The sequence below is a fragment of the Callospermophilus lateralis genome, chromosome 3 (genome assembly GCF_048772815.1).
Source record: "Callospermophilus lateralis isolate mCalLat2 chromosome 3, mCalLat2.hap1, whole genome shotgun sequence".
Lineage (NCBI taxonomy): Eukaryota > Metazoa > Chordata > Mammalia > Rodentia > Sciuridae > Callospermophilus > Callospermophilus lateralis.
Window position 1 is genome coordinate 16,635,261 of NC_135307.1, and position 26,612 is coordinate 16,661,872.

A 26,612-nucleotide genomic window follows, 5' to 3' on the forward strand; every position below is an offset into this window, starting at 1 on the left:
AAATGACATTCGTATGCCCAAAGAACCAGTTTTATACAGCTAAGGAAAACTATAATGTACCACAAATACATATTTTCATTAGGGTATTATCTTTTAAATAGGAAATTCAAGTAAAAATTATTATATTTAAGACATAATAATATGCCTCTGAGAGGTTTTAAATAGTGCTAACAATAATATTGGCAAGATGTATGGTTTTAATACAAAAAAGAAAAAAGTTCATTTTCAATAAACTCTGTTAAAGTCCAGCCCAAAGAAAAACACAAAAATAGCCTACTGGAATTTGTCTCAATGTACCGTGATACATGTATTCACTTCTAAAAAGACAACTTTTGGATATGTGCACATGAAAAATCTAGATAGTTCAACTCTGGTAGTTTTGGGGGTAACATATATATGTATTAAAAAGGAATTGTTTCCTTTTAAAATCATAACATTTCTTTCTAATATACTATTTTCTCTTGCAGAAATATGGTCTTCTGTTTAAAGACACACCTTGAGATGTGAATTATTATAATGCGCTGATACTCCCGACAGCGAATAATCAAGTCTTCTCTGTGGCTTAATTAATCAGCAGCACAGTGCAGTGAAATACCTGGGCACCACTGGAGCTGGGTGTGAATCTGAAACCTGCCACCTCATGTAACTGGGGGTAGGAGGCTCTTAACCTCCATGAGGCTTGGGCTGCATTAGAACATAAGCTTCATAGGATAAATTTACTCATGGCTACATCCTCTACTTCAATGACAGGGCCTGATACATAGCAGAGGCTTTAATAAGTGAAACATCAGTTGCATAAGAAAATGAGTAAGTAAGGATACTGCACATAGGGGATGGGAGAATTTGAGAATTGTATGTAAAGCACCTTGAACAGTGGCTGGTAATCTTATCAATCACTCAAAACATTTCAACACATCAACAATAGCTTATTCTATTTTCAAAACAGAAATGAGTATGCATGGCTTCATATTTATATTATTAAAAAAACAAATATTTTTACATCTTTAGTCAATAAAGACTCTTATTTACATCACAAACATTTTTATCCATTTCCTCATTCTCAAGACTGATTTACTTTCCACGTTAAAGGAGAGTTTCCAAGTAATAGGTAAGATATGCCTTTTGTTGGTTTTCATTTAATTAAAAATGGTACATAATTTCTTTTAGCTTTTGGATTTCACTGATTGGCAACCCAGCTGCATTCCCCATATTGTCCATAATTAATATCTCTAATTTCACTAATATTCCTAATTTTATAGCAATCATATCAGGACTTGGTGGCAATGTGATTTACAAATAATATAAAAGAATTCCTTGCTGTAAAAGCCTTCTACAAATACCTCCCAAACTAAGAATTACTATGGTATTTCTTCAATGATTAAATATTAAATTTTAAAGCATAAAAGATTTTATGCTTTAAAAAGCAATGCTTTAAAGAGCAATTTATAATGGATTTAGTCAATATCCAAAGAAAAATTAAAAGCTTTAATAAAAATTAAAGCTTATTAAGTGAAGATGTTTGTGTATATAAATAAGAATTTAAAAAACTCATTTCTTCCAAACTGAAAAATCAATCTTCTGTTCAGGAACATAAGGTTATAATTTTCTTGTTTATTGTAATTTTTTTAAACCTAAAGATAAGAAATATTGTATAATATAATAAATTAATAAAGAGAATACCTTATCAGATATTGTTGCAAAATTAAAATGGGGTTCATACATATGAGGTGCTAAAGTTGACGCAGTTTGCAAAAGTGCCCTTGCCTGTGAAAAAAAAGAGAAAAAAAGGCATATAAGCATACAGCAGTTCTGTATCTGTGATTTCTATTGGTAAAAGAAGCCTTTACTGGGATAGGACCTTAATAAACATGGTGCTGGAGAAACACAGATGTCATGCTCATGAAATACAGAGACTTTTATTGAAATATAATTAACTACTGATGTCATACAAAATTATGTTAACAGTAAACATTTCAAGAGAGAAAATAAGAGAACTGAAAATTTAGAGCAGATTTAAACCTATTTGAGAACCACTGTCTCATACCATTTCCATTTCAGTTTGACATACAACTTAAAATGTAATCTCAAGGCTTTAAAAAGTCTTCTCAATCCAGGTTTTGTTGGTGGTAACTGATTTAACAGGCTCCAAGTATCTATACCCTAAGGCAATAACAACAACAAAAAGACCAAGAATCATAATGAATTTCAAAGCCCACAGCCTTGTACTGGATGACAGTGAGTGAGCCTTTATGATGCTGCTAACAAGTTTTCTAGCAATGAAAAATGATAAGCTTTCTGTTCTCTAAAGTATGCAAAACACAAGATTCACATTTTTTGTCCCTTACAGAATCACATATTGCAGAGAGCACGGAGTGGCACGTAATGCTCATACATGCATCGTTAAGACTACAAACCACTCAGTGACACTCCAACTTGTAGCTAAATCCAAAACCCATATCCATGATCTGCCAACAAATTCATGTACTTTTTTAAATGGAAAATAAGAGGATATCACTTCACATAGGGTGCTGGATAGTAATTTTCTAAATAATGAAGTAGGGTTAGTATAAAATCTTTTACCAGAACATTTCAAATTAATTGTATCCTTGAGAAACTACAGTAAGTAGGAGGGAAAGACAATGACCAAGATGGGAGCAGAGACAATCACAGGAAGTACTTGCCTAACATGAACATGGGCCAAGTTCCAAGAGAAAGCGTGCCACTTGAGAATAATGCTTATAAAATACAAATCCATCTTGTGAAATGAAATAATGCTTCAGTCCTTGGTATTTTTGTCATTGTGCTCTGAAGAGCAGGTTTGTGTCCCATGTTTACAGCTCATCATGTCTGTGACCTGAGTAAAGTTACTTACACTCAAATCTCTATGTCCTCCTCTCTATAAAGTGGCAGAGTAAGATTTACCCTTAATAACCATGAATATTGTAGGAGTATATTTTGCATTGTAAACTTTTTTTATATATGTAAATAACAGTTCAACTGATTAAGCACAGATCACGTGCTCAAATCCACCCACCACTGTGCCAAGTGCTTTATATGCATGATCTAATCATCACAGAAACACCTTTGGGAGGCATTATTATTACTCTACTTTTAAAGATCTACCATTTGTTTCACAAATACTGACTAAGCACATGACAGGGGCTGGGCATTTCCTAATGCTGAGAACACACCAGTGACTCGTCAGATAGGGTTTCTCTTTCATGCAGCTGACCCGTCTACATTCTACATGTAAAGTAGGACAGTATCTGGTGCAATGAGAAGCACTGTGAAGTAAAAAATGAAAAGTAGGAAATATTCTAGCCCCTGAGGGTTCCTTTCGATGGTGTTTGAGATGGCCTTTCTAAGGAGGTGGCATTTAAGACCTGAGGGACAAAAAGAAATGTCACTGTAAGACCTAAGGGAAGAATATTCCAGAGGCCCCAAAAGAAGACAGAGCATTGCATATCTGTAGAACATCGAGGCAGCCAACATGCCTGGAAGTTAGTGGAAAAGGAGAGGCCAAGGACATGGTCTGAGAGAAGGCAGAGGCCAGTTTATGTGGAGTCTCCCAGGTTCAGATTAGCAAGCCAGATTTTTTTTTTTTTCCAAATTCAGGAGAAATAACTGGAGAATCTTATGCAAAAAAGTAGTAATAAAATAATATTGTTTTATAAAAAATCATGTGGGCTGTTCTGAGGAGGATGAATCATAGGGTACATTTACTTGCTGATGTAAGTGGGGGAAAAGACCAGTCAGGAGGCTCTTGTAGTTGTCCTGGCAAGAGATGGCAGCAGAGTGGGGAACAGAAGCCAGGTTCAGGATGGGACTTTTAGGCAGGACTGACAGGACCCGCTGAATATGATGTGGGTGTGAGGGGGCACAAGGAAGAAAAGAGGTGTCAAAGTTGGCTCCCAGGATTCGGGCAGGAACAGCTAGATGGTGGGTCAGGGTGGTGAATCGTGGAACAGTTCACTAACACAGGGAAGACCATGAAGGGACATGTTGTCCTAATAAAAATGAAATGTTCTATTTTGGACTCAGAAAGGAAGTAAATTGCCCAGGGTCACACAGCTAATACATGAGAGAGCTGAAATTCAAATCCAGGCCTACCAGACTCTAGAGTTGATTTTAAAATTACATAACAAGCTACATATGATGGCTGTTCTGTGAAGAAAGCAGACTGACTGTGGCTCCCTGACCTGTTCAACATGGCCCTTCCGCATCTCCAGCACAGCCAGGTTGTTGTAGGCCTCAGCATGGTGGTTGTTGTTGACCAAAGCCAGCCTGAAGCACTGATGGGCCAAATTCGTATCACCTATTCCCTGGAAAGAAAAGCACACGTTCACATGTCTGAGTACACATGCTTCCTCTTGCCACCTTCTCCCTTCCTTCCTCTATAAATCTTCCCCAAGACATAGAAAAAGCAACACACACTGATCATAGGGGTCACATGTGAATTCTGTGTAAGTGGAAAATGAGCTACAGTGACTCCCAGAAATCTCTCAAATTCTACGAGACCATCATCACACTTAGATTTATAATAAACACCTGAAAATTTCTTCAAACTAACTCATGCCTATACTTTTTATTACAGAAATTGTATCAAAAGACAACCTACCACAGCTATATGTCCCAAGTTGTACCAGACGTCAGCTGTCTCTTCTTCATTTTCAGCCAAAGAAAGGGCACGTTCAAATGAGGTCAAAGTCATATCATACTGCTGGGCATAGAAGCAGCACAGCCCCAGATTGTTAAAAAGCTGGCAATTATAAACGCCCATCTGCAGGAGTCGCCTTTTCAAACGACACAACACAAAGAAAAGTTGTGTCACATCAAATTTATCAATGCTAAGACTTCTTTTACAAAGTTAGAAATGAATTAACCTTATAACTTGTAATACCCCTGCAAAGATTAGAAATGAAAGGTATTATTGTAAGTGAAAAATAATGTTTAAAACAAACATAAAAGCATAGCTTTCATAATAGTTAAAACAACTTCTCTCTATATATTTTTCCACAAAAGCTTTGTTAGAGAACAAAAATAAGAAATAAATAGCCACATAAAGTAAAACCCACACAGCTTTATAGAGCCTTGTTGCCCACCAGCATTCACAAGACCTTCTAATCTAATTTGGAGACTATATTTTACCTCTAAGTTTTCAGTGTTGCATCCTATTTTTGGCCATCTGTATTTCATGGTTAAACTGGGCTCACTGACTTCCACTGAGGAAGCCATGACCATCAACAGACCACTACATTATCCACTTAGCTTTTCCACCGCAATTCAAGAACCCCATTTTGACTCTAGGCATTAAAAATCCTAAGTGAGAAAGGACAAAAAAATTCAAAGAAGCAAATGAACATCCAGTCCAGCTGCCCTGAGAAACCCATGACCCATTTTGAGGGTAGAGAGTTGGGTCAGCTGCACATGCACCGTGCAGCATGTGTATATTTTATGTTCTCAACATGTATTTGGAAAGAACCTTTGGCAGCTGCCAGTCATCTCTCCTTCATATTACCCAAGGGCTGAAGTCATAATTTAAAAATGAATTGTAGGCTGTGCACAGTGGCACACGCCCATAATCCCAGTGGCTCGGGAGACTGGGGCAGGAGGATCATGAATTCAAAGCCAGCCTCAGCAACTTAGTGAGGCCCTAAGCAACTCATCAAGACTCTGTCTCTAAATAAAAAATATAAAAATGGACTGGCAGTGTGGCTCAGTGGTTAAGTGCCCCTGAGTTCAATCCCTGGCACACATACACAAAAGAATTTTAGATGTCACATGTAGGATAAAATAAGTATTAACTCAAAAGAGAACCAGTAGCATATTTTACTTAGACTTTGAAAAAAAAATACTTGAAAAACAAATTGATAACATTTCACAAGCAGATGATTCTGTTTCAGGTCCTCATCAAGGTTCAGAACACGGAGTCCACTGTTCCTTGCAAATTTCTTCACTGTTTCACTCTCCGTATCCTTGTGATTCAGTGATATTCACAGATGCAGTGATGATGAGAAGCATTTTAAGTAACTTAAATGCTACTGTTTGTTGATGAAATGGCTAACTTATACAGTCAAAAACACAATCATCTGGGTATGTTTCTTCAAAGTGCCAACATCTGAGCATTTTCAAATTATTGATTGTCCCTTTAATGCTCATAAAGCATCTGAGTAATGGAATTTTTAGATTCATATACACATTATAGTTCATTTATCTTCATTACTGTTTTGCCAATATTTCATGAAAGTAGTTCTACAGATTGAATGTAAAGCATACCTGTAAAACCGAAGAGCTATTTCTGGTTGATCAGAATAAAAGTGGTTGCTTCCAATGCATGCAATGGCTTCCATGTGAGTATTATCTTGTTTTAAAACCTCTTTGTAGTATTCAGCTGCTGATGAACCATTGTTCATTTCCTGCTCAAGACAGAAGAGCAATACTGTATTAATATTGGACAAGAAATTTTTTACCTCACCAATTTAAGTTTATTCATTCGGCAAACGTTTACTGAGAGTCGGTCATGTGCTAGACTCTATTCTAGGCCCTAGGGACATGACAGGAATAAAAAGATCAAGTCGGGCTGAGGTTGTGGCTCAGTAGTAGAGTGCTCGCCTAGCATGTGAGAGGCCCTGGATTCAATCCTCAGCACCACATAAAAATAAATAAATAAATAAAATAAAGGTATTGTTTCAAACTACAACTAAAAAATAAAATATTAAAGAAAAAGATGAAGTCACTGTCCTTAAGGAGTTTACAGCTGGTGGAGAAGACAAACAAATGGATATATAATGTCAGGTGAGGATGAGTGATATGAGGAAAAACAAAATAGGGCAGAACTGAGGGAGGAAGGGAGAGAGGGAAGAAGGGAGGGTCGTGCTTCAGAAGGGTGATCATCTTGAAGGAGGGGCTATTTGAACAGAGACCTAATGAAGTGAGGGTTCGGACCTGAGCACACCTGGGCGAAGCTCACTCAAGCAGAGAAACTAGCAAATATATGCTGCTGAGCGGGAAGCACTCAGAAAAACCACACAAATGCAGTGAGGCTGGAAAGAGGGAGAGTAGCACAGGAGACTAGAGAGGCTGTCAGGGCCTTTGTCAGGTATGGGAAGAGATTCAGATGTTTTTCCTTCTAAATTGAGAGAAAGTTATTAGAGAATTAAAAGCAGAGGAGTGACATAATCATACTGTATTCACATTTTTAAAGAATAATTTGCCTGGTAAGCACAGGACAAACCCAAATAGAGAAGAGCAGCAGCAAGGAGACCAAGGATTCAGGAAAGAAATGATGGCAAACCAAAGTTCAGAAATACATACACAATTAAAGCTGAAGCCACCTTCTACAGTTTTTATATATGCTTTCTAAATACTGATAATCATAAATGCTTTTATTATTATTATTAGAATCATCATCATCATCATCATTATTTGTGAGACAGGGCCCAGGCGGGGCTGAGCTAATCTAGTATTATCAATAAACGCTACATATCTCAAATCCACTCTCAAGGTCTAGTTCAGGTTCCACACCCTTCATTAAGATTAATTACGCTGTGCACTCACTGCACAGGGCTCTCTTCCGCCTCTCAACTTACATGACATTTATCACGACTTATTCTTATTAGGATTCAATTTTTTGTGAGATTTTAATCATATTTTATCAAATCTAAGCGAGTCTACCAATTCTAAGCAGCACCATACAATGCTTCTTTAAACATAAGAATTTTTATTTGATACTCATTTTGACATTTTATTTGATACTCAGACCTAAATTGTATCCCCATATCATTCTTTTGCCTTCTTTATATGAAGTAGATATGCAAAGTAAGTTGGACGTAGTATTTCCTCATGTTCAGAGTCAGTCTTCTGACACCCTTTCTGATCTCGTCATCCAGGCCCAGGATTTTCCACACAGTGTCTCACATTGGCAATACAGCTTTTCTTTCTTTTTTAAATTTTATTTTTACTGATGATTAATAATTGTGTGTTTATATGGGGTACAATGTGATCCTTTGATACATGTATACATTATGGAATGTACAAATCAGGCTAATTAACATATATGCATCATCTCATATACTCCTCATTTCTTTGTGCAGAGAACATTTAAAAGCTACTCTCAACATTTCTTAAAAGTGTGCTCCACTATGTCCCCAAGATTTTCTTCCAGGCTATGAACCCTCATTTTGCTGTGCTGATGCCTGTGCTTTCTTGATCTTACCAGCAGGTGTCAACAAGAGCTTTCAGGCAACAAGCAGAAACAATTACCACGTTCACCAATTACCACATTCACTATCTAAAGTACGATGCTGCCAAGAATAACTACCAAGTTCCCATATAAGCAGACTGTGACAACTACATGACAACTGCCACTTGGCCACGAACCATTGGAAGATGCTACCTACTCTAAGAGGCACCCCAATCTCAGAGATGTCAAAATGTGGAAAACATATGTTTTTTAGAATCTATAAAATTTGATAATTTCTTTGCAACCAAGACCACGTGGTATACCTCTTCCTTAGTGCTAAATTTAGTGCTTCTAGATACTGGAAAATTAATAAATCATAATTAAACAACTTCCAAAATTGTTTGAATTTCTCACGTTTCCACAATAACAGAGGTTCTCAAACTTTTTGATCTTAAGATCCCTTCAAAGTCTTAAAAGTTGCTAAGAATCCCAAAGTTTTGTTTATGATGGTTATATTTGAAAATATTTATTAATTCATTCCATATAATATGTAATAAAACTATTAATATTCTTACAAAAATAATGGACTCTCCTGAATGGAGACGGTTTGTAGGTTGTCCAGTCAGGTCTCCATACATGATAGATTTGCCCAACTGGGAGAGACTATTAAGTCCTTTGGTCAGAGATCTAATGCCACTCTGCCAATTCTGTTTTTATCAATAATAAAGTCAATGAATAAAGTTAACACCAAGAGTGAAAAAACAAGCTCCATATTAGAATGTATCAAATGATTCTGTTTATGGCTAAAACCTGTATAAACTGTATGTGTGCCTTTATATAAAGAAATAATTTTTCACTCTCAATGAAGTCAATGGTTTGTCTTCTATTTGTTTAAATCTCGTGGCTATCCCTCAGTTGGTTCTTAATTTGGAGGACTGATGGGCACAGAAATTAATTTATGTAATTTCAAGGAATTTTAGGTTTGAAATTAGCAATTTCACATGTAGTTTTTCAATTAAGTTTTATAAACATAAAATAATTTGCCTATGCTAAATAAATTTAAACACTACAAAAGGGTACAAAATTAAAAGAAGCCCAAATCCTAGTTGACAGAAGCTGTTAATCGTTTCTTGAGTGTCCTTCAAGAAATTTTGTTCACATAAAGACACATACAAAATCATTCTGTAGATTCCAATACACAGTTTAAATTAGTGTCGTGGCACTCTTTCTATATCAAAACATAGAAATTCACTTTATTACATTTTATATGAAGTAGATATTCTGTACAGCTCTCCATCAATACATATACCATAATTTATTTAACCAGTCCCCTTTTGATGAACCTTAGTTTATTTCCATTTCCCTTTAGAATACTTACATACTTGACTGATGGACAAAAATTAGTTTATGCAATTAATATTCTATAAAATCATCTATATATATATATCTTTGTATGCCTGTATGAAAAGACTCTTAAGCAAAATTCCTGGAAGTAAAATTGCCCATGCACATTTTAAAGTTTCATGGCAGTTGCAAACAGCCTCCTAATGGGCTGTATCAAAGTACACTCCCACCAGCAATGTTCATGGGTGGAGCCTGTTCTCCACACCCTTGACACCACAGAACTTCCTCATCTCTGCCAACCCAATTAAGCAAAATACAGCATATCACAGTTGTTTTAGTCTTTATTTCTTTAATTACGACAGAGGTTAGAAATTGAACACATCAGATATTTCTTTTTCTATGAGTTTCCAATTTACTTCCTTTGCCTGTTTTCTATGCTATCCTATCTTTTATCTTTTTATCAGTGGCATTTTATGCAGATATAACAGAATACCACCGACTGGTAATTTTAATGAACAGAAATTTATTTGACTCTTGGTTCTGCAAGCTGAGAAGTCCCAAATCAAGGCTCCACATCTGGTGAGGGCTTTCTTGCTGCATCATAACATGGCAGAAGGCATCACATGGGTCAGCATGGAGTGGTGGGGACCAGGCAGTCAGACAAAGGCCAAACTCATTCTTCTATCAGGAACCCACTTACAATAATAGCAATTAATCCATTTTTGAGGACATCCCTCTTTGCCTAGTCACCTCTTAAAAGCCCCACCTCTCCACTGTTGCTTGGGATTGTTTCTAACAAACAAACTTTGGGGGGACACATTCAAACCTACAGTAGAACATGAGGGGGTTGGGTAGGAAACTGCCTGGATCTGGAGGCAGACTTATGGCTCAAGGATCCCTGGGCACCAACTTTGCTTTCTCATTCCAGGTGACACGAGCCCATGCTGATATTGTCTTTAGTTCAAAAGCCAGTGTTTATGTCTTCATAAACACACACTGATCATACATGGATCAATTAAGTTCCTCCAGATGGAAATCATCAAGCTCTAAGTATGAAAAGCTATCGGTGTAGTAAAAATGCAGCTAGAAGGGCTGGGGGCACAGTTTAGTGGTACTGCACTTGCCTAGCATGTGTGAAGTCCTGAGTTTGATCCCCAGCACCACAGGGGTGGGGGTGTGCAGGGTACATTGGGGGAGCTGGAGCTTGGCTGTTGTCTCATCTCTGGGAAGTGATTTCTTATCTCTAGGAAGGCTGACAAGAAAACAAAATCCTATGGAAAAGCCACAAGATACATTGATCCAAAACTTCTTTGAGGAAGCATCTACTTTCCATAGTGTTTACATTCTTGATTAAATAAGCATATATGAGGGCATGTGTATGGACATTTGTTTATATGTGTGTGAGATTTGTAAAAAGGTAAAATAAAACCAAAGTTTGGCTTTATTTAAATTTTTGTTTTTGCTATTTAGTAAACTTAACTTTTATTTTCTCAAACTTATTAGTCTCTCCTATTAAGTCTTTCTGATTGTCATGTTTAAAAAGCTCCCTCATTCCAACTTATACAAATAATGCATCTGTTTTTTCTTTTGGAACTTTCACAGTTTCACTTTTTGAAATTTTAACTTTTTCTTTCTGTTGTTTGTTTTGTTTCATTTTGTTGTTGTTGTTGTTGTTGTTTGTTTGTTTGTTGGTACTGGGGATTGAATCCAGGAGTGCCCTATCACTGAATTACATTCCTAATCCTTTTTCAAATTTATTTAAAATTTTTTAACTCATTAAGTTGCCCAGGATGGGCAGGAGCTTAAGATTTCCTGCATCAGCCTCCCAAATTGCTGGGATTACACCCACACACCACAGCACCTAGAATTAGTAATGGATTTTTTTAGTAAAAGAAATCATTACTAGGCCACTGTAATTTTAAACTATTTAATAATCCAATAATCCACCTGGCTTCGTAGGCAATATTTATCACATCTTTAATTTTCACATGTATGAATAAATACAGACTATTTTAGTCCATTAACTTATTCTGTATTAGAATTGTTTAAATTACACTAGATTTCATTAATGTAGATTTAAAAATAACATTTTTTAAGTATGTACATGTTACGTCAAGTAAATGAGAAACTTAATACAATTTCAGTGGTTTTCTAGCAGTTATTTTTGAACCAATTCACAAAACACTATCTATCTATACTTAGGTCTTAATTATTTAAAGTGAAATTGCAAATAAGGAAATAAGTGTTGCTCTGCTTCTCAAACTCTGTTATGCCTCAGAATCCCCCTAATGAGTCTGTTAAAAATACAAATAAACACCTGAGTCTCACTTTCCAGGACTTCTGATTAGTAGGAAGAGGATGGGTTGTACTTCTTACACATTCCCAGGATAATTTTCACCCACAGTGAAGTTCAGAAAGCCACCAGAATAACCTTTTAAGAATTAGGTTTCTAATCTCAAACCCCTTTCAATAAAGAACAACTAAAATAAGGGCTGGTCTCTCAAACAAAATGCCTCAAGAAAAATTAAAACCACCAAAAACAATTTAGCAAAGAGAAATCAATTTTTAACAGTATCTGTACAAAACAAGCAGTGAACCGAAGGCAGTACAACATGTTCATTTTAAAACAGGCAACATTAAAAAAATATAATACCAACATGAAAGTGGTAAATAAAAAAGAAGTGAACATAACGGAAGAGAATTCCCTCCAGAGAATAGCAAGATGTACATAATAAAAGTCCCTAAAGGCACATGCAGTGTAGGTCACAAGACTACAGAACAAACTCCACTAATTAACTCTAAATCCATCCTCATGTAAGAGAAAAGAATCTGCTGGAAATCTGCCTTTGGTGTAGTCAGCTTCAGCAGAAAGGAAATGAACTGTGCACATCCAAGGGAAAATACTGCACCCAACTATTTCACATCTGTGCTTAGCCCTTGATCACCCTACCTACAGGACACCATATTGTCCCTGCAGTTAGGATGCTTCCCTTTCTAATTCCTTTTTCTTGAAGTTTAAACTCAACTTAGAACAGCAAAAGAAAGAGGCAGCTGATAAAGACTGCCCCAGAGCCACTCCCTATCCCAGCCATAGCAACAGTCACTATGTCAGACTTGGGAGAAATTCTTCTGAACAGCAACCACATGTTAAAGATGCAATTGTCCTGAAGCCCTTTCTGCTAGCACTCACTTTCTAAAAAGCAAGGTGTGAAAAAGGACTGAGAAATACAAAAGTCAAAGCCAAAAGGTCCAAGGGTGCCAATGGGATCGGGAAATCACCAATGGAAGCAGAATGAATTTCACTGATTTCGAAAACTGATTCCATTTTATATCTTTTCTAAGTTTCTTGGTCAAAGCTTTGTTCATATTCAATTTAGGATCACAATAAGTAAACAAAAATATTGATACAAATATTTATATTGACTGATCCAAATCTTCTATGTATCTATCAAAATTATACTTCAAAAGGAAAATACATTTTATAGGTAATTAAAAACAATATTTTTCATTTAAAAAGTAAAATACACAATTATGGAAAATTTGGAAAGTATAAAAAAGAAATAAATGTCAATTCTACACTATGACCCAGATATACCAACTATTATAACCTAGAACTCTTTTTTAGCAAAATTTTAAAATCTCATACCTAGCATTTTCAAAAAATGTAAAGAGAACTGAGGTGCATCTGTTCAGTATTGTACTGGAAGTTCTAAGCATAATGATATATTTTTTAAAAGCAATAAGAATAACTGAAGAAACAAAACTGTATTTGCACACAATGATTAGTTTATTTACTTAGAATATCAAAGAGAATCTATGGACAAGGTCATAAAATTTAAATAGTAGAATCAAATCAACTTTTAAGAAGTAATAGATTCCTACTCACCAGAAACAATCAAATAGAAACTATAAGAGAAAAAAATAGGGACTCCATTCACAGTTATACCTGGGAATACACCTGTACAGAAAAGCCCTGAATCTGCTATCCTTGGAAAGGCTCATGCCTGGGAACTCACTTGGTTCCCTACATCAGTATAAACTTTCTCCAAATAACATGAGCAGTTTGCTACACCTAAACTCTTGGTACAAGCAGTGGGGTTTTTGCTGAATACCTGTTTACTTGTGGGAGTCTGGAACTCTGATACTTGGTAGGCAGAAGTGTCTAAAAGATCAGCGCCCAACAGTGACATCGTACACTTGTGTGCTTCCCTGCCATACAACACTTCTCAGAGTTATCACAGCTTACTAGAAGAGGTGTCACCTGTGTGACTCCACTGGGAGACTCTCAGAAGCTGGTAACTAGTCATCCTCTGAACTTTGCCCCATTCATCTTCCCTTTTACTGATTTTGCTTTTGTATTCTTTTGTTCTAGTAAATCATAGCTGTGAATATAATTGTTTGCTGAGTCCTGGGAACCCTAGTAAATCATTGAATCTCAGTGTGGTTTGGGGGACCCCGGCAACAGCCTCTTTCAGGGGATAATTACAAAAACTTCCTGAAAAAAAAAAAATACCAATGCTTGAGAAAGGAAGAAAGGCAACGTATCTGCCCAGCATCCACATATTCAAAGTAATTCTAGTAAACATGCCTATAAGGTATTTTTATTGTTCTTGTAAGTCAACCTTAAAACCAATATGGATTACCAAAGAGTCAAAAATAATCAACTATGAAGAAGAAAAACAAGGTGGTAGCATTTACCAATCTGATTTCAAGAATTAGGATAAAGCTGTAATAATTAGGTAGCAGGGAAGATAACTAAGTGAAACTTACTATAGAATAAGACAAAATGACTCTAAAATTTATAACAATAAGGGAAAGTACAAAGACACTTCTGATAAAGATAAACCCTACCATATGATCAGTATCATACAGATATAAAAATTAAGCTGATATCATATTGGTACAAAGATGGACAAACAGGCTAAAGGAAAAGAGTAGAAAGACCCAATGTACCCCCACCATAAATGGCAAAAAATTATATTTGAGGTTACAGATTTGGAGGAAAGATTGATAAATGAGGTGTGGCAACAGGTCCACAAGGAAAATAATTTAAATCAATATCATGTACCATTCTCTATACTCCTCTGTGAATCTGAAATGCCTCATAATAAAAACAGCTTGACTAAATGCATACACTAAAATCTCTACCAGTGAATCACAGGCCAACAATCAAAATTTTATAAACTGTTCTTCCTAACCCCTATTTAGTTAGTACATAACCTCAATTTTATATCAACTTTTAAAATACTACAAACCTTACCTCATAGATCCTGGCAATTCCACAAAGCAGGCTTACTTCTCCTGGAAACTTATCTAAGCCTTGTTTGAAAAGATTTAAAGCAGTCACAGGTTGATCCAATGAGATGTAAACCTAAAATCCAGATACATTTCAATAAAAGAATCAGCTCTTAAAATAAGAGTATTTGTATAGCAAGTTTATAATTATTCATTAATGACAACTTATCTTCTAGATATTAAGTAAAAAAATTTTCATAAATATGTAGAATTTCCAATAATGACAGCTTTATCTCCACATGTTGTACATAAAACATTCATTCATTCATTTCTCCACCAATTACTAATTATAGGCTTACTGTTGTCACAGGAACTGAGCAGTAACTAGACAGGAAAGGATCCAGGGGAGATCATTCTAATAGAACAGACACGGGCATGGTCATAAGCTGGCATTAAGGAACTAATTAGGAGGCTGAAGTTAAAGATGCAAGAGAAGGATCGGATGACCCATGAAGCAAGGCCTGAGAAAACAACAGTAGAGAGGGTGGTTTTTGAGAAGACCCTTCGAAAGTAGGAGACAGGTTTGTGAGGCATGGGGTGAGGGGGTTGAGTAAGTTAGCACTTGAGGGTGTCCACTTATTAGCAATTAGACAATTAGCATGGAAACACCTATACTTAATAGGAATTTCTAAAATGGAAAATTATGTTTTTATGTATAGAAACATAATATTTTAATACTTGTCTTCATGATTTTATATCCAGTTTTTCTTAATGGTTAGGCTGTGCTTTGAACAAGGCCTAAAACTATTCATAATGTTTATTGCTAAAGTTTGAGTAGAGGGATGGATATGAATGTTTATCTTACAAACTTCTGAATGGATTTTTAAAATATGATAAACAATACAATTAATATACTAATATAAAATATTTGATAAGATCTATTTTGAGGCAGGGTTTTGCTAAATTTAAATTGCCCAGGCTAGCCTCAAATTTGTAATCCTCCCACCTTAATCTCCCAACTAACTGGGATTACAGGCAAATGCCACCATACCCAGCTTTAATTTTTAACTGACAAAAACTTTTAAAAACAATGTTGTTCCTACAATCTGGTTGACTTCTATTGTATAGCAAGCATTCTTTCATATAGTAAAGAAAACCAGGTTTACTCCTTGATAGTCATACAGGCAATAACGAACTTAAATAAACATGTAAAAAAATAAATAAAACCATGTACTTAACTATAATTTTAAAAAGTTTTTTTCAATTATGTGGCCAACAATTGTCAGTTAAGAAGTTAAGAAGATGACAGTCAAATAGTATAATCTGAGCCTTAATTTCAAGCTCTCCTCCAGAAAAGTTTACTATGATGCTTAGAAAGTTCTTTAAGAATTTAATATATAAGATATAGAAGATAAATTTAGATACCAAAGAGATCCAAACATTTTTGAAAACTATTGTAAACATACTAAAATCAGAACAGCAAATTCCTATAGTAGAACTTTCATTTTCTCTTTAGTGTGCTTTTATTATCATATTTAGGAACCAGTAGCACTCCCTTTTACTTCTTGGTTTAATAAATTTTATTTTTCAAATACACAGTTGGCAGTTGGTTGCCCTTTTTCAAGCGTCTTCAGCAGCTGGAGAACTCCACCTTGGTATTTCTGGCATAAATTAACTCGGGCTCTGCGCTTTGAGACCAGTTGGATGAGTCCTTTTACTGAGGCACTCCTGGCCAGGGAACCATGAATATTCAGTCTCTTAAAGACCATAGCTGGGCTTACAATCTTATAGCTGGGAACTTCCTTACAGAATCTGAAGTTGTGTCAAACAAGACTAGGTTATTGAGCTTGTCCCAAACTTTACCTTTGGACCACTTCTTTTTGGCCTCACCTTCAGATTAGTTCACTGGGTCTTTTTCTTTTTTTTTAAGGTTTTTATTTATTTATTTATTTATTTTTTCATCTTCCATACTGGGTCTTTTTCTTGGCCAACTTTCTTCTTGTAGTTCTCGGGTGGCATCCGAACCACTGTAGGCTAATTGAGATGTCATACAAAAAGCTAGTGCTTCCTTTTGTAGCTTTTGAATCCTCTTTCCTGTACTTTTAATTTGAAAAATTCTTAAAGATAGAGCAAGATGTCATGACCACTACTAAGCCAAATGTTTTTCTTTCAAAGTAACCTTGATGAAGGTCAAGAAACTTTATCCCAGTATAATGTGAGTATATCTTAATTTGAAATGCTTGGGACCAGAAGTGTTTTAGATTTCAGATTTTTTTTTTAATTTAGAATATATGCATAACGTGATGAGCTGTCTTCGTGACAGAACTCAAGTCTAAATGTGAAATTAATTATATTTCATCTATACCCTGTACACATAGCCTGAGGATAATTTTACACAGTATTTTTAGTGTACTTGGATTTTGACTGCAATACATCACAGGATGTTAGGTATGCAGTTTTCTGCTTGTGCCATTCAAAAAGTATCAGATTTTGAAGCACTTCAGATTTCAGATTAGGAATGCTCAACCTGTATTGAAAATTCTAGGTGGTCCTTCACTTCTGCTGTGACTATGAGGGGCACAGTATAGTAGTGGGTAGCCTCTGGAGTTCAAAAGACCTGGGTTTGAATACTGGCTGTTAATAGTCCAGCAACTCTGAAAAACTTACCCTCTTGAAGTCTCTTTTTCCTTAGGAGTACAAAGGAAATTATAAAACCTATTTTGCAAGATTATTGTAAGAATTAAATTAAATTGCGTGTACAATGAACCTAATCCATTGACTTGCACTGAGTAGGTAGGTGCTCAATAAAGGGGAAGTAAGATTTTTTTATTTTTACAGTAGAGCTGAGTAATTAAGCACCTACATAAAAGCAGTCCCTGTGCTCTACAATCTGCTCAAGCATGAGACAAATGTGTTATAGAAAAGAGCCCTCTCTGGGGCCTGTTACACACGGGTGGTGAGCTTATGATATTTTCTTCCATTCTAATGAGCAATATTCCAAGGGGGTTATCTTATTTTTCATGGCGATCAGTTTCTCTTGAGGTAGTTGCCCTCCATATGTTATTTTTCCCTTGCTATAAAGAAAAACAAGTTAAATCTGAACATATTAACTTGCCAACTACTCCTGAAAGAACTGGCAACTCTTCCCATGCAATGGACAGAATTGTGAAAAGAAAGATTTCACTCAATATTTACTTACTTTTGCCAAATAGAGAAATGTATCTACCATTTCCTGCTGCTTCAGAGAGGATTTAAACTGCTTTTCTGCTTCACGATACATTCCTAACCTAAACAGTCATTTAAAAAAAAATCAGACATTCGACTTAAAAATAAATACTATATATCATTTTTCAAACACTGAAGATATAAATAGAGACAAATTCCATCTATAAGAGTAAATATATGCCAAAGAAAATAGTGTTGCACACACACATACGTTAACATGAATGTTAACAGAGTTTAGCAAAAAGTTGCCTGTTTCCCATACTCACTGGCTATCTAATTGCCAAATGGTGTGTAAAGAGTCTGTCTGCAGCCTAGTCGCAGCGGGACTAAGAGATGCCAGTAAGCCAGGTCATATCAGTTCACTGCCCAAAGAGCTTATGATCAGATGAACATATGGCAAGTGACCTGAATAAATGCTTAGAGTCTCCATTTTCCTGGAAGAACTGAAAGATGATATTCCTTTGAAAACATCTTCTGCTCTAAGATCAGAGCCCATTTTTCAGTTATCCTGAAACTATTTTAATGCAAGCAATAATTTTTACTTGAGAAATACAGCTATACCATTTTATTATTCTAGTAATCTTTTTTCCCCTTTATTAGGTATTTGATACTGATTGTCCCAGTCTATGAATCTGAGATTTGCTCCTTGTCTAAATGAGACTGTCCTGACACCAGTGGCCACTCCTCTGCCTGGGAAACATGTTATTACCACTAAATCAGCCACTAACACTCACTCAGCTTTCACTCAGCCTGTTATTAACAGAACTATTAAACTTTCGCATAACTACTCATTCTTAGCCACCTAAGAACTTAGAGATGATAATGTTTTATTTTGTGAAATAAAATCAAAATGATGCACAAGATATTCCAATGTGCTACTTTCATTCAAAGGCTTGAAAGAAGAGCTTTGATCATTTTTCATAACCTAAACCACAGGCATTGGTATGGCTGATACCCAAATAGCTGTTGGAAGATGGGATTAAAGGGATTAAAGGTGACCCCAAAAGGCTAGCCTAAAGTCAGAAGACACGCAATGTGGCAAAAATCCTCTACCTCTTAAAGGTTCCACAAATTTCACAAAGAGTATGTATAAAATGCTATCAAAGTGCTCTGAATTCTGAAAAACAATGTAATTTAGAATATAACATCAACTGAGCATGCAAGTTCTAATCATGTGACTCAAGTACAGACATTAAATTCTGTAAGCACCAGTTATCCATGAGAGTCCACATATTTTATGAAGATTTTATGATTTTAAAGGATTACAATAAATGATTTTAAAGATTATAATAAAAAGATACATGTAAAACAATAGGAAAACATAAATAGATTATTTTTAAGCAATAGAGATAGAAGGATAATCAAATTGAAAAACAAATAAATAGGGAACTAGAAATACTAAACTACATGGAAGCCAAAGAAAGAAAAAAATATGGATCATTTTTTCAATACTGCATCCTTAAGAGATAATTTCTACTAGAACTATCAGAAAGGAGTTTATTACATGGATTCTTGTGTTAAAAAAAAAAAAAAGTGGAGTAGGCCATGCTCAAAGAAAGTCTAGGACTAATGAAAATACCAAGTTCATAAATCAGGCCAATATTAGAAAGTTACAGTCCAAAGAGAGAGTTCCTTCCAGGGGCCAATCTCTTCTCTTATTTAATTCAACAAAATTGTCAAGCAACATCTGTATGCACATTTCATGATGGTAAAGAGATGGAAAAATGAAGGAAATAAAACCAGGTTCTTAAAAGTAATGATAATCAAAGAGTAGTGGTGGGGAATTTTTTTTCTAGAAGTTAGTAAACTATGATGTAAGTACACAGGTGGGAAAGCACACAGCATGCTAAGGGAATATTGAGCAGTTTGGTTTAATTGAGAAGGACACAATAATGGGAGTAATGAGAAACAGGGGCACACATGTAGACTGGGACAAGATCATGATGCCACACTTCAAATTCAGAATTCACTCTAGAAGTAACGGGCAGTCATTCAAGGAATCCAACAAGAGCTGTTTTTTCACAAGAGTTACTGGATTTAGGAAGGAAAGATGGGGCAAGAGACTGGAGGTAGACAACCCAGGTAAGAAGCTACAATCAAGCAAATGACACTAAAGGCCAGAATTCAAGCACTGGCATGGGAATGAGTAGTAAGGGGGACTTTGAGAGCTACTGCAAAGGTAGAACCAGTATAGAACTTGATCAGGACAAGGGAGAGAAATCAATTTCAGACTACATACTCATAATCTATCCTTGGCCTCTCGGGCTGAAGTCAGAGGTCTGACTGGGCTCAGTGCATTCTGCATTTGCTTCTCTCATAATAAGAACTATACTTATAACTATTAACTGTCTAAATCATTTGAAAGAAGAAACAATCTAATAAATCTTTGTGACCCCACTTAATGAGAGCAGTTTCTTATTAAATGTTTTACCGAGTGAATGAATACTGAATACATAATAAAGATGAGCAAGTATTAAAGAACAGAGAACAATAATTAAATATGACAAGGTATGCTCATTTAAGTGCCAACATGAATGGGTGGCAGAAGAAATCAGAGTTGTGCTTTCCTTTAATTATTAAAGATTTCTGAAGGTTCTGCTTAGAAGCTCAAGATTTCAAGATTGTCTTTAAGAATTGTATTCATAAGAGTTAAGTGTTTGGAAGGTCTAAATTATCTTTTGACAGAAAGCACTTCCTCAACTAATAGTAGGAAAAAAACACTTTAGAGTTCTGTGTGAGTTGCCTAAATGGAAAGTAGTCTTAATTTCAACAGCAGAACAATAAATCCTTTTTATTCCCTTTATATTCTTCTTTTCCCCATAGTGTTTTAATGACAACTAAAGACTATAAATATTGCAGGGTATTCACAGTAACTGAACTCCACCTTGTTTTTGAACCATAAAAGACATACTTACCTTTATGAAATACAATTGTTCTTCTGTCTCTATTTTCCCAAATGCTAACTGAATTTCAATATCAGCAACAAGTGTTAGATTTCATTTATGAATCACTATGCAAATATTTCATAAAATTAACTGTGGCTTTTCTGATCTCTCAGTTTGCTTTGAAACATTTGCACATTAAGAGAATGTAAAAATATTCAGGTTATACAGAAACAATATGGAATTGTGGAAATAGAAAATAGTCATCAAAAAGTAGACCAGAAATTTTTGCTCTACCACTTATTAGCTATATGAATTCAAACAAATTTTTCTTTGTGAGGCTCAATTTTTCTCATCTGAGAAAATCACTAATTACATCAACTACTCAGAGTGCTGTGAAATTTAAGTGAGATGATATAACATACAAGCAAACTCTTAAGCACAAAGTGCCTTACAGATGGGAAGCATTAGTATAAATGAAAAGACTTAAGAGCCAAGAGATTAGGACCTGATTCAACAGGCTCAGTTCTAGCCCCAAACTAGTCCCTGATGAAAATCATAGCCACTCTCTGGCTTCAGCTTCCTCATTCAGAAAGGGAAGTTGGATCTGATGATCTCAAAGTCTGCCTCTCTCTGCTGTAGTTCTTATTGCTACCATGTGATTGTTAAGTAAATGCTTTCTCAAGTCAAGTTCTTATTTCTTCATGAGGAAATCTATCCAGAAAGGGGGTGTCAGATTAGACATTCTAAAACATATTGTCACTTCTAACCCTTCACAGATAATCGAAGTTTTACCTGCAGTAACATTTCCCAATCTGCACCTTCCACCACCAGTCCTTGTACTGAGAATGCTCTGTGGAAAGGGCAGCCAGATCCAAAGCCTTTGAAAACAATTCATTTTACATTAGAATTTTCTTCTCTGACAATAAACAGAAAGATAAATAATGAAATAAACCATATAATTATAAGCAATCAAAACACGCATTAGAAGTCAGACAGTTGCTCATGTTTCCAGATGGCTCCACCAATTTTCCCTAAATAATCAGTTCCAGATCAGAAGGCTAACAGCAATGAGTTAGAAACACTGATCAAAAGGAAGCAGATGTACAATATATTGGAATACAATTTGAACATACAAGCCACAAAATTGGTACTAAAAACTCCATAAGTTTTTACCCTTTCCCCACTATTTTCTGTCTAATAATTCAAAATGCCTCCAAACATAGTGGCAGTCAACACTTTGGTATATCAGACTGGTGCAATCACTGTCTGCAATTTAAAGACAGATGTAGAGAAATAGAGAAAGACCAAGTAAGCAGCTAGAAAGTTTGGAAAATGGGATTATGAAGAAGAGTAAAAGGAGTTAATGGGGGTAACCACTACCTTCAATAACCATTATTCCATTATTCTGATATCACCTTAGCTTCTAGCAATTCTAAAGGTCAAACTTCTCTTTGCTGCAAACTGAGGAAGATCTCCTCCTTAACTACCTTCACCATTTACCTCTGTTTATCCCACATCATTAATGTCCTCTAGATCAGTCCTTTCCACTACTCAAGGTCAGACAAGAGATGACCAAATAAGAATTAGGTTTTTATTCAGATAAAGTGGAAACCATTTTGACCAAGAGGAAACAAATTAGTCTTTATACATATTTATAACTCAGAAGTTTGAAGCCAATGGGCTGGACTTGTAGCTCAGTGGTAGAGCACTTGTCTTGCACATGTAAGCACAGGGTTCAATCCTCAGCACCACATAAAAATAAATAAATAAAATAAAGACACTGTGTTCATGTACAACTAACAAAAAAAATTAAAGAGAAAAATTTGAAGACCATACAAAGATTTTGTGACTAGAAGATGGAGTTATTAAATGAAAATTCTGATTTTTTTAATCTTATTCTCTCAAGGTTGATTTTTTTTATTCTGTAGCTAGTGTTAATACAACAATAATATCCAACAACTCAGTTAAACTTACTCTTAGATTTTCAGTTGTTATCTCAAAATGCCTGCCTTATTACCAAACACTTCTTAATATTAACTCTTTTCTAAAATGAATGCCAGAAGAGTGCCCTCAATCTCCTATTGCAAAATTAATTACTTTTCCATGTGTTCTTTATCTTCTCTTGCTCCAGGGGAGATCTCTAAATATACAAACCACTTACAAAGAAATGTTGTTGACATGCTGAGCCCCTAATGGACTTGAAAAAAATCAACACATTCACTTGAAAGCTATGGAAATTAAAAATAAACTACATACTACTTTCATATGCTTATTTTTCTGCCCCTCCCCTAAATAAAAATGAAGGGATAAGCACAACTTCAATGAGCATTATCATTGGAACTACTAGGGAAACATATTTTAAATCAGTCAATTCAGTCATGCATTGAATTTCAAATAGTCATGATCACTATCATATTCAATATAAACAGAACTTCTATTTTTAGCAAAAGATGTTATTCAAAAAATGTATACATATCCCAAGGCTGGATTTAGTGCTTGTAACAACAGGCTCCTGATTTTGCATTCAAATATGGTCCTGAAACAAGTCATCTCATGGGACACCAATGTGTTTGTGCTGATTCAATTAAGCAAAAACATAAATTATTGATTCAGAATAAAAATGGGTTTAAAATTAATTTTAATCATCATACTTCACATGAAAAATCAGGCTGCATTAGAGAAAACATTTGTGGCAATTTCAGATGGACCCTAAGCTCCCTATGGAGAGATACCTTTCTTTTACATCTCTGCTGTGTTTTGGAATGTCACTGTGTTTACAATAGGCACTCAAGAATTATTTGTTGAAAACAGCTTAAGAACCAAACAAAATTGTCATAGTAAAAGATTCATAATTAAAAGCTACTAGCATTAAACTTTTAAAGTGGCAACAGAAGACCTATATTTTTAGAGCCTTTCCCAATTTCTACAAATGATTAACTACATTTACATTTTAAAATATTTGAATAATTTAATAAAACTAATATCTTTATATGTTAACAAAGGACTAGCCTGTTATTTTTAAGTCATAGGTTTACAAATCTCTAACTATACAAGGAACCTTGGTAGAGCTAGATGAGGTTTGTATGTCCAACCTGCAAAGTTTTAAAAGTCATCCTTTTACTATTGTTATGCTTCTGACAACTTCAGGATGATGAAATTAAAGAGCATATGGAAATAAAGAGTTCAGAATCATCAACCCATATGCCATTTTAGATTTGTCAATATGGCCAATATTGGCCGGAAAGAGAGTAATTAAAAACTCAAAGGCAGAAATACATTTTTTGTATTTTACTTTTTATTAATATTTAAATACCACTTTGAGGATTTTCTATAGGTATATATAGCATTCTCCCTGTATGTGTTTACATAAATATAGAATCACCAAAACACATGTCACTTTAATTTTGTCCATAGTGCCCCTGCCAAATAAGAAAGTACCAAGAGCTCAAAACAAATTTAGGTTTGATTAAAGATCAAAGATTTTATTAATAAAGGTTATTATTTATTATATTTCAATATCACGTCACAGTATTATTTATATTTATCTATAATGATGAATGTAAAATACTTTATTTAAAAAAATTGGAGGCTATCCAAAGTAACAAACATAAAAGTACTCCTGATTTCTTAAGCACATTAAGAAAAAAAATTCCTTTTTTCTTTTTCCAGTTCATGTTGCAAAATACATGGGGGGAAAGCATGCTTTGTGCTCATTATCTAAATCCGTCTTCCATTCAGAAAATAACATTTGTGGTAAAATCTAAAAATGACATTTTAATGGAACAAGCTGATTCACAAGAGCACTATAATGTGGCAAGCCAGTGAGAGAATAAGAGAACAGCCACGGGCATCGGTCCTGCTCAGAACTCCCAGCACCAGTCATAGGATCAACTTGAAGGCACTCAGTAATTATTTGTTTAAAGAATAAGTCAATTAGTTAATAACTCAGTAAATGGATTGTGAATAAAAAGGAAAACAGAGGAATCAACAGTTTGTGCTTTTCACTAAGAAAAAACAAAACAAATTGTTTCATTAGATGTGTCATGATATAGTTACTAGAGAAAAGAAGATGAAAACAATTATTTTAATTTATTCTTGTCCCTAACTTATAGTTTAATTTATGTATAAAAAGTTATAACATTACTGTTAAATTTGGGAGGGTGAAAAAACGTAAAATTAGATTCACTCTCCCTTAGTGTCATGAGGAGTAGCTATTTCCTTCACTATTGTCATCAAGGTGCTGATGCAATTCGGGAATGTGACAAATATTTGAGGCATGAATACATCTTAATCTAACAGTACCACTATTTTCATTTGGAAGTATATATATATATGTGTGTGTGTGTGTACATATACACACACAAATTGGTAAGTTTATATAATTCATATCAGTATGTATTTATAAATACACGTGTGTGTATGTATATATATATACATATATATATCAGTTTTTACTTTGCAATTGTTTCACAAATCCAACTTAGTCTATGAAATATTCTATTGTTTGGTAGTTTAAAATTTTTTACTTCTTTACTTATCAAATGTCTAAAAGGAAGTCTCTACACAAATTTTCTTAATATTATCATTTAATGAATTATAGAAAGCTATCACAAAAAAAAGTCAAAAATTGTGTTTGGCACTGCTTGTTTCTAATATACTGAGTCCTTTATTATTTCTAAAAATAAAAATAAAAAATTATAAATGGGAATTTCCAGTTCACGGTAGTATTTTGTACCATTTCTTTGTTACTTAGATATACTTGAGGGCATTATTGTTGCTTCTTTTCTATTAATTCGCTGATTTCTTTCATTGGGCTGGACACGCCTCCTTTTGTTATGTAGAACTTTGTTTGGCCTTCAAGGTCTGCTAAGCCTCCTTGTTGTAGGACCCCCACTACATCCTCAGCTTCATTTTCCTACATTAGAAGAAATACTTTCTAATGTTTCTATAGTTTTTAAATTGTACTCTATAGCAAGTAGTTCCTAATCTTGGCTGAAAGTTATTACTGCCAATGGAGTTCTTAATAACAACAGATTCACCAAGTGTCCCCTTGGGGAGTCTGATTCAGGAAGTCTAACATAGAGACAGAAACCCATATTTTAAAATTCTCCAGTTACTTCAGACAATGAGCTTTATTTAGCATAACAGGCCTAAGGTTTGAAGGGCTCTTGGGATAGATGGAGCAAGAGGAATCCAGTAAGTAAGTTCTAATTGCCACACTTGAAGCACCACTTGTGTCTGCTTTAAATATTGGGATGTGGATAAAACTTCATTTGAATAAAAACAATTTGCTGCTTACATAAAAAGTTTGAAAGTCACTGCTCTCTTTGTTGAAGGTCAAATTTTTAAAAATCAATATTTATGAAGTTCTATAAATACATTCTATAATACTATTCACATAACACATAAAGGTTAAAATTTTCTAGTCCTTAGATTGTTTAGAATATAAATTCAGATGGAGCTCAATGATAGAGCACTTAGCTAACAAGCACAAGGCTCTGGGTTAGATCCCCAGCACTGCAAAAATAGTACACACACACACACACACACACACACACACACACACATATGTATGTGCATATATATGCATACACACACACACACACACACACATATATATGTATGTGCATATATATGCACACACACACACACACACACACACACAAATTCGGTACTGCAGGGCATAAATGCTATTTTTGTTTTGATTGAGGTTTTTTTTTTCCTGGTGCCAGGGATTGAGC

General features: G+C 34.9%; 1 protein-coding gene across 2 annotated transcripts in view; it reads right to left on the reverse strand.

The window, feature by feature from the left end:
- Ttc8 (tetratricopeptide repeat domain 8) overlaps positions 1-26,612 on the reverse strand; it is a 47,594-nt gene that overhangs the window by 954 nt on the left and 20,028 nt on the right. For both annotated transcript variants that reach the window (XM_076848037.1, XM_076848036.1), the window contains 7 exons: positions 21,664-21,749; positions 17,961-18,048; positions 14,787-14,897; positions 6,277-6,416; positions 4,619-4,793; positions 4,200-4,322; positions 1,681-1,764 (listed from right to left, as the gene is read on the reverse strand). In XM_076848037.1, the coding sequence (XP_076704152.1) occupies positions 1,681-1,764; positions 4,200-4,322; positions 4,619-4,793; positions 6,277-6,416; positions 14,787-14,897; positions 17,961-18,048; positions 21,664-21,749 (807 nt within the window). The remainder of the gene's footprint in view (positions 1-1,680; positions 1,765-4,199; positions 4,323-4,618; positions 4,794-6,276; positions 6,417-14,786; positions 14,898-17,960; positions 18,049-21,663; positions 21,750-26,612) is intronic.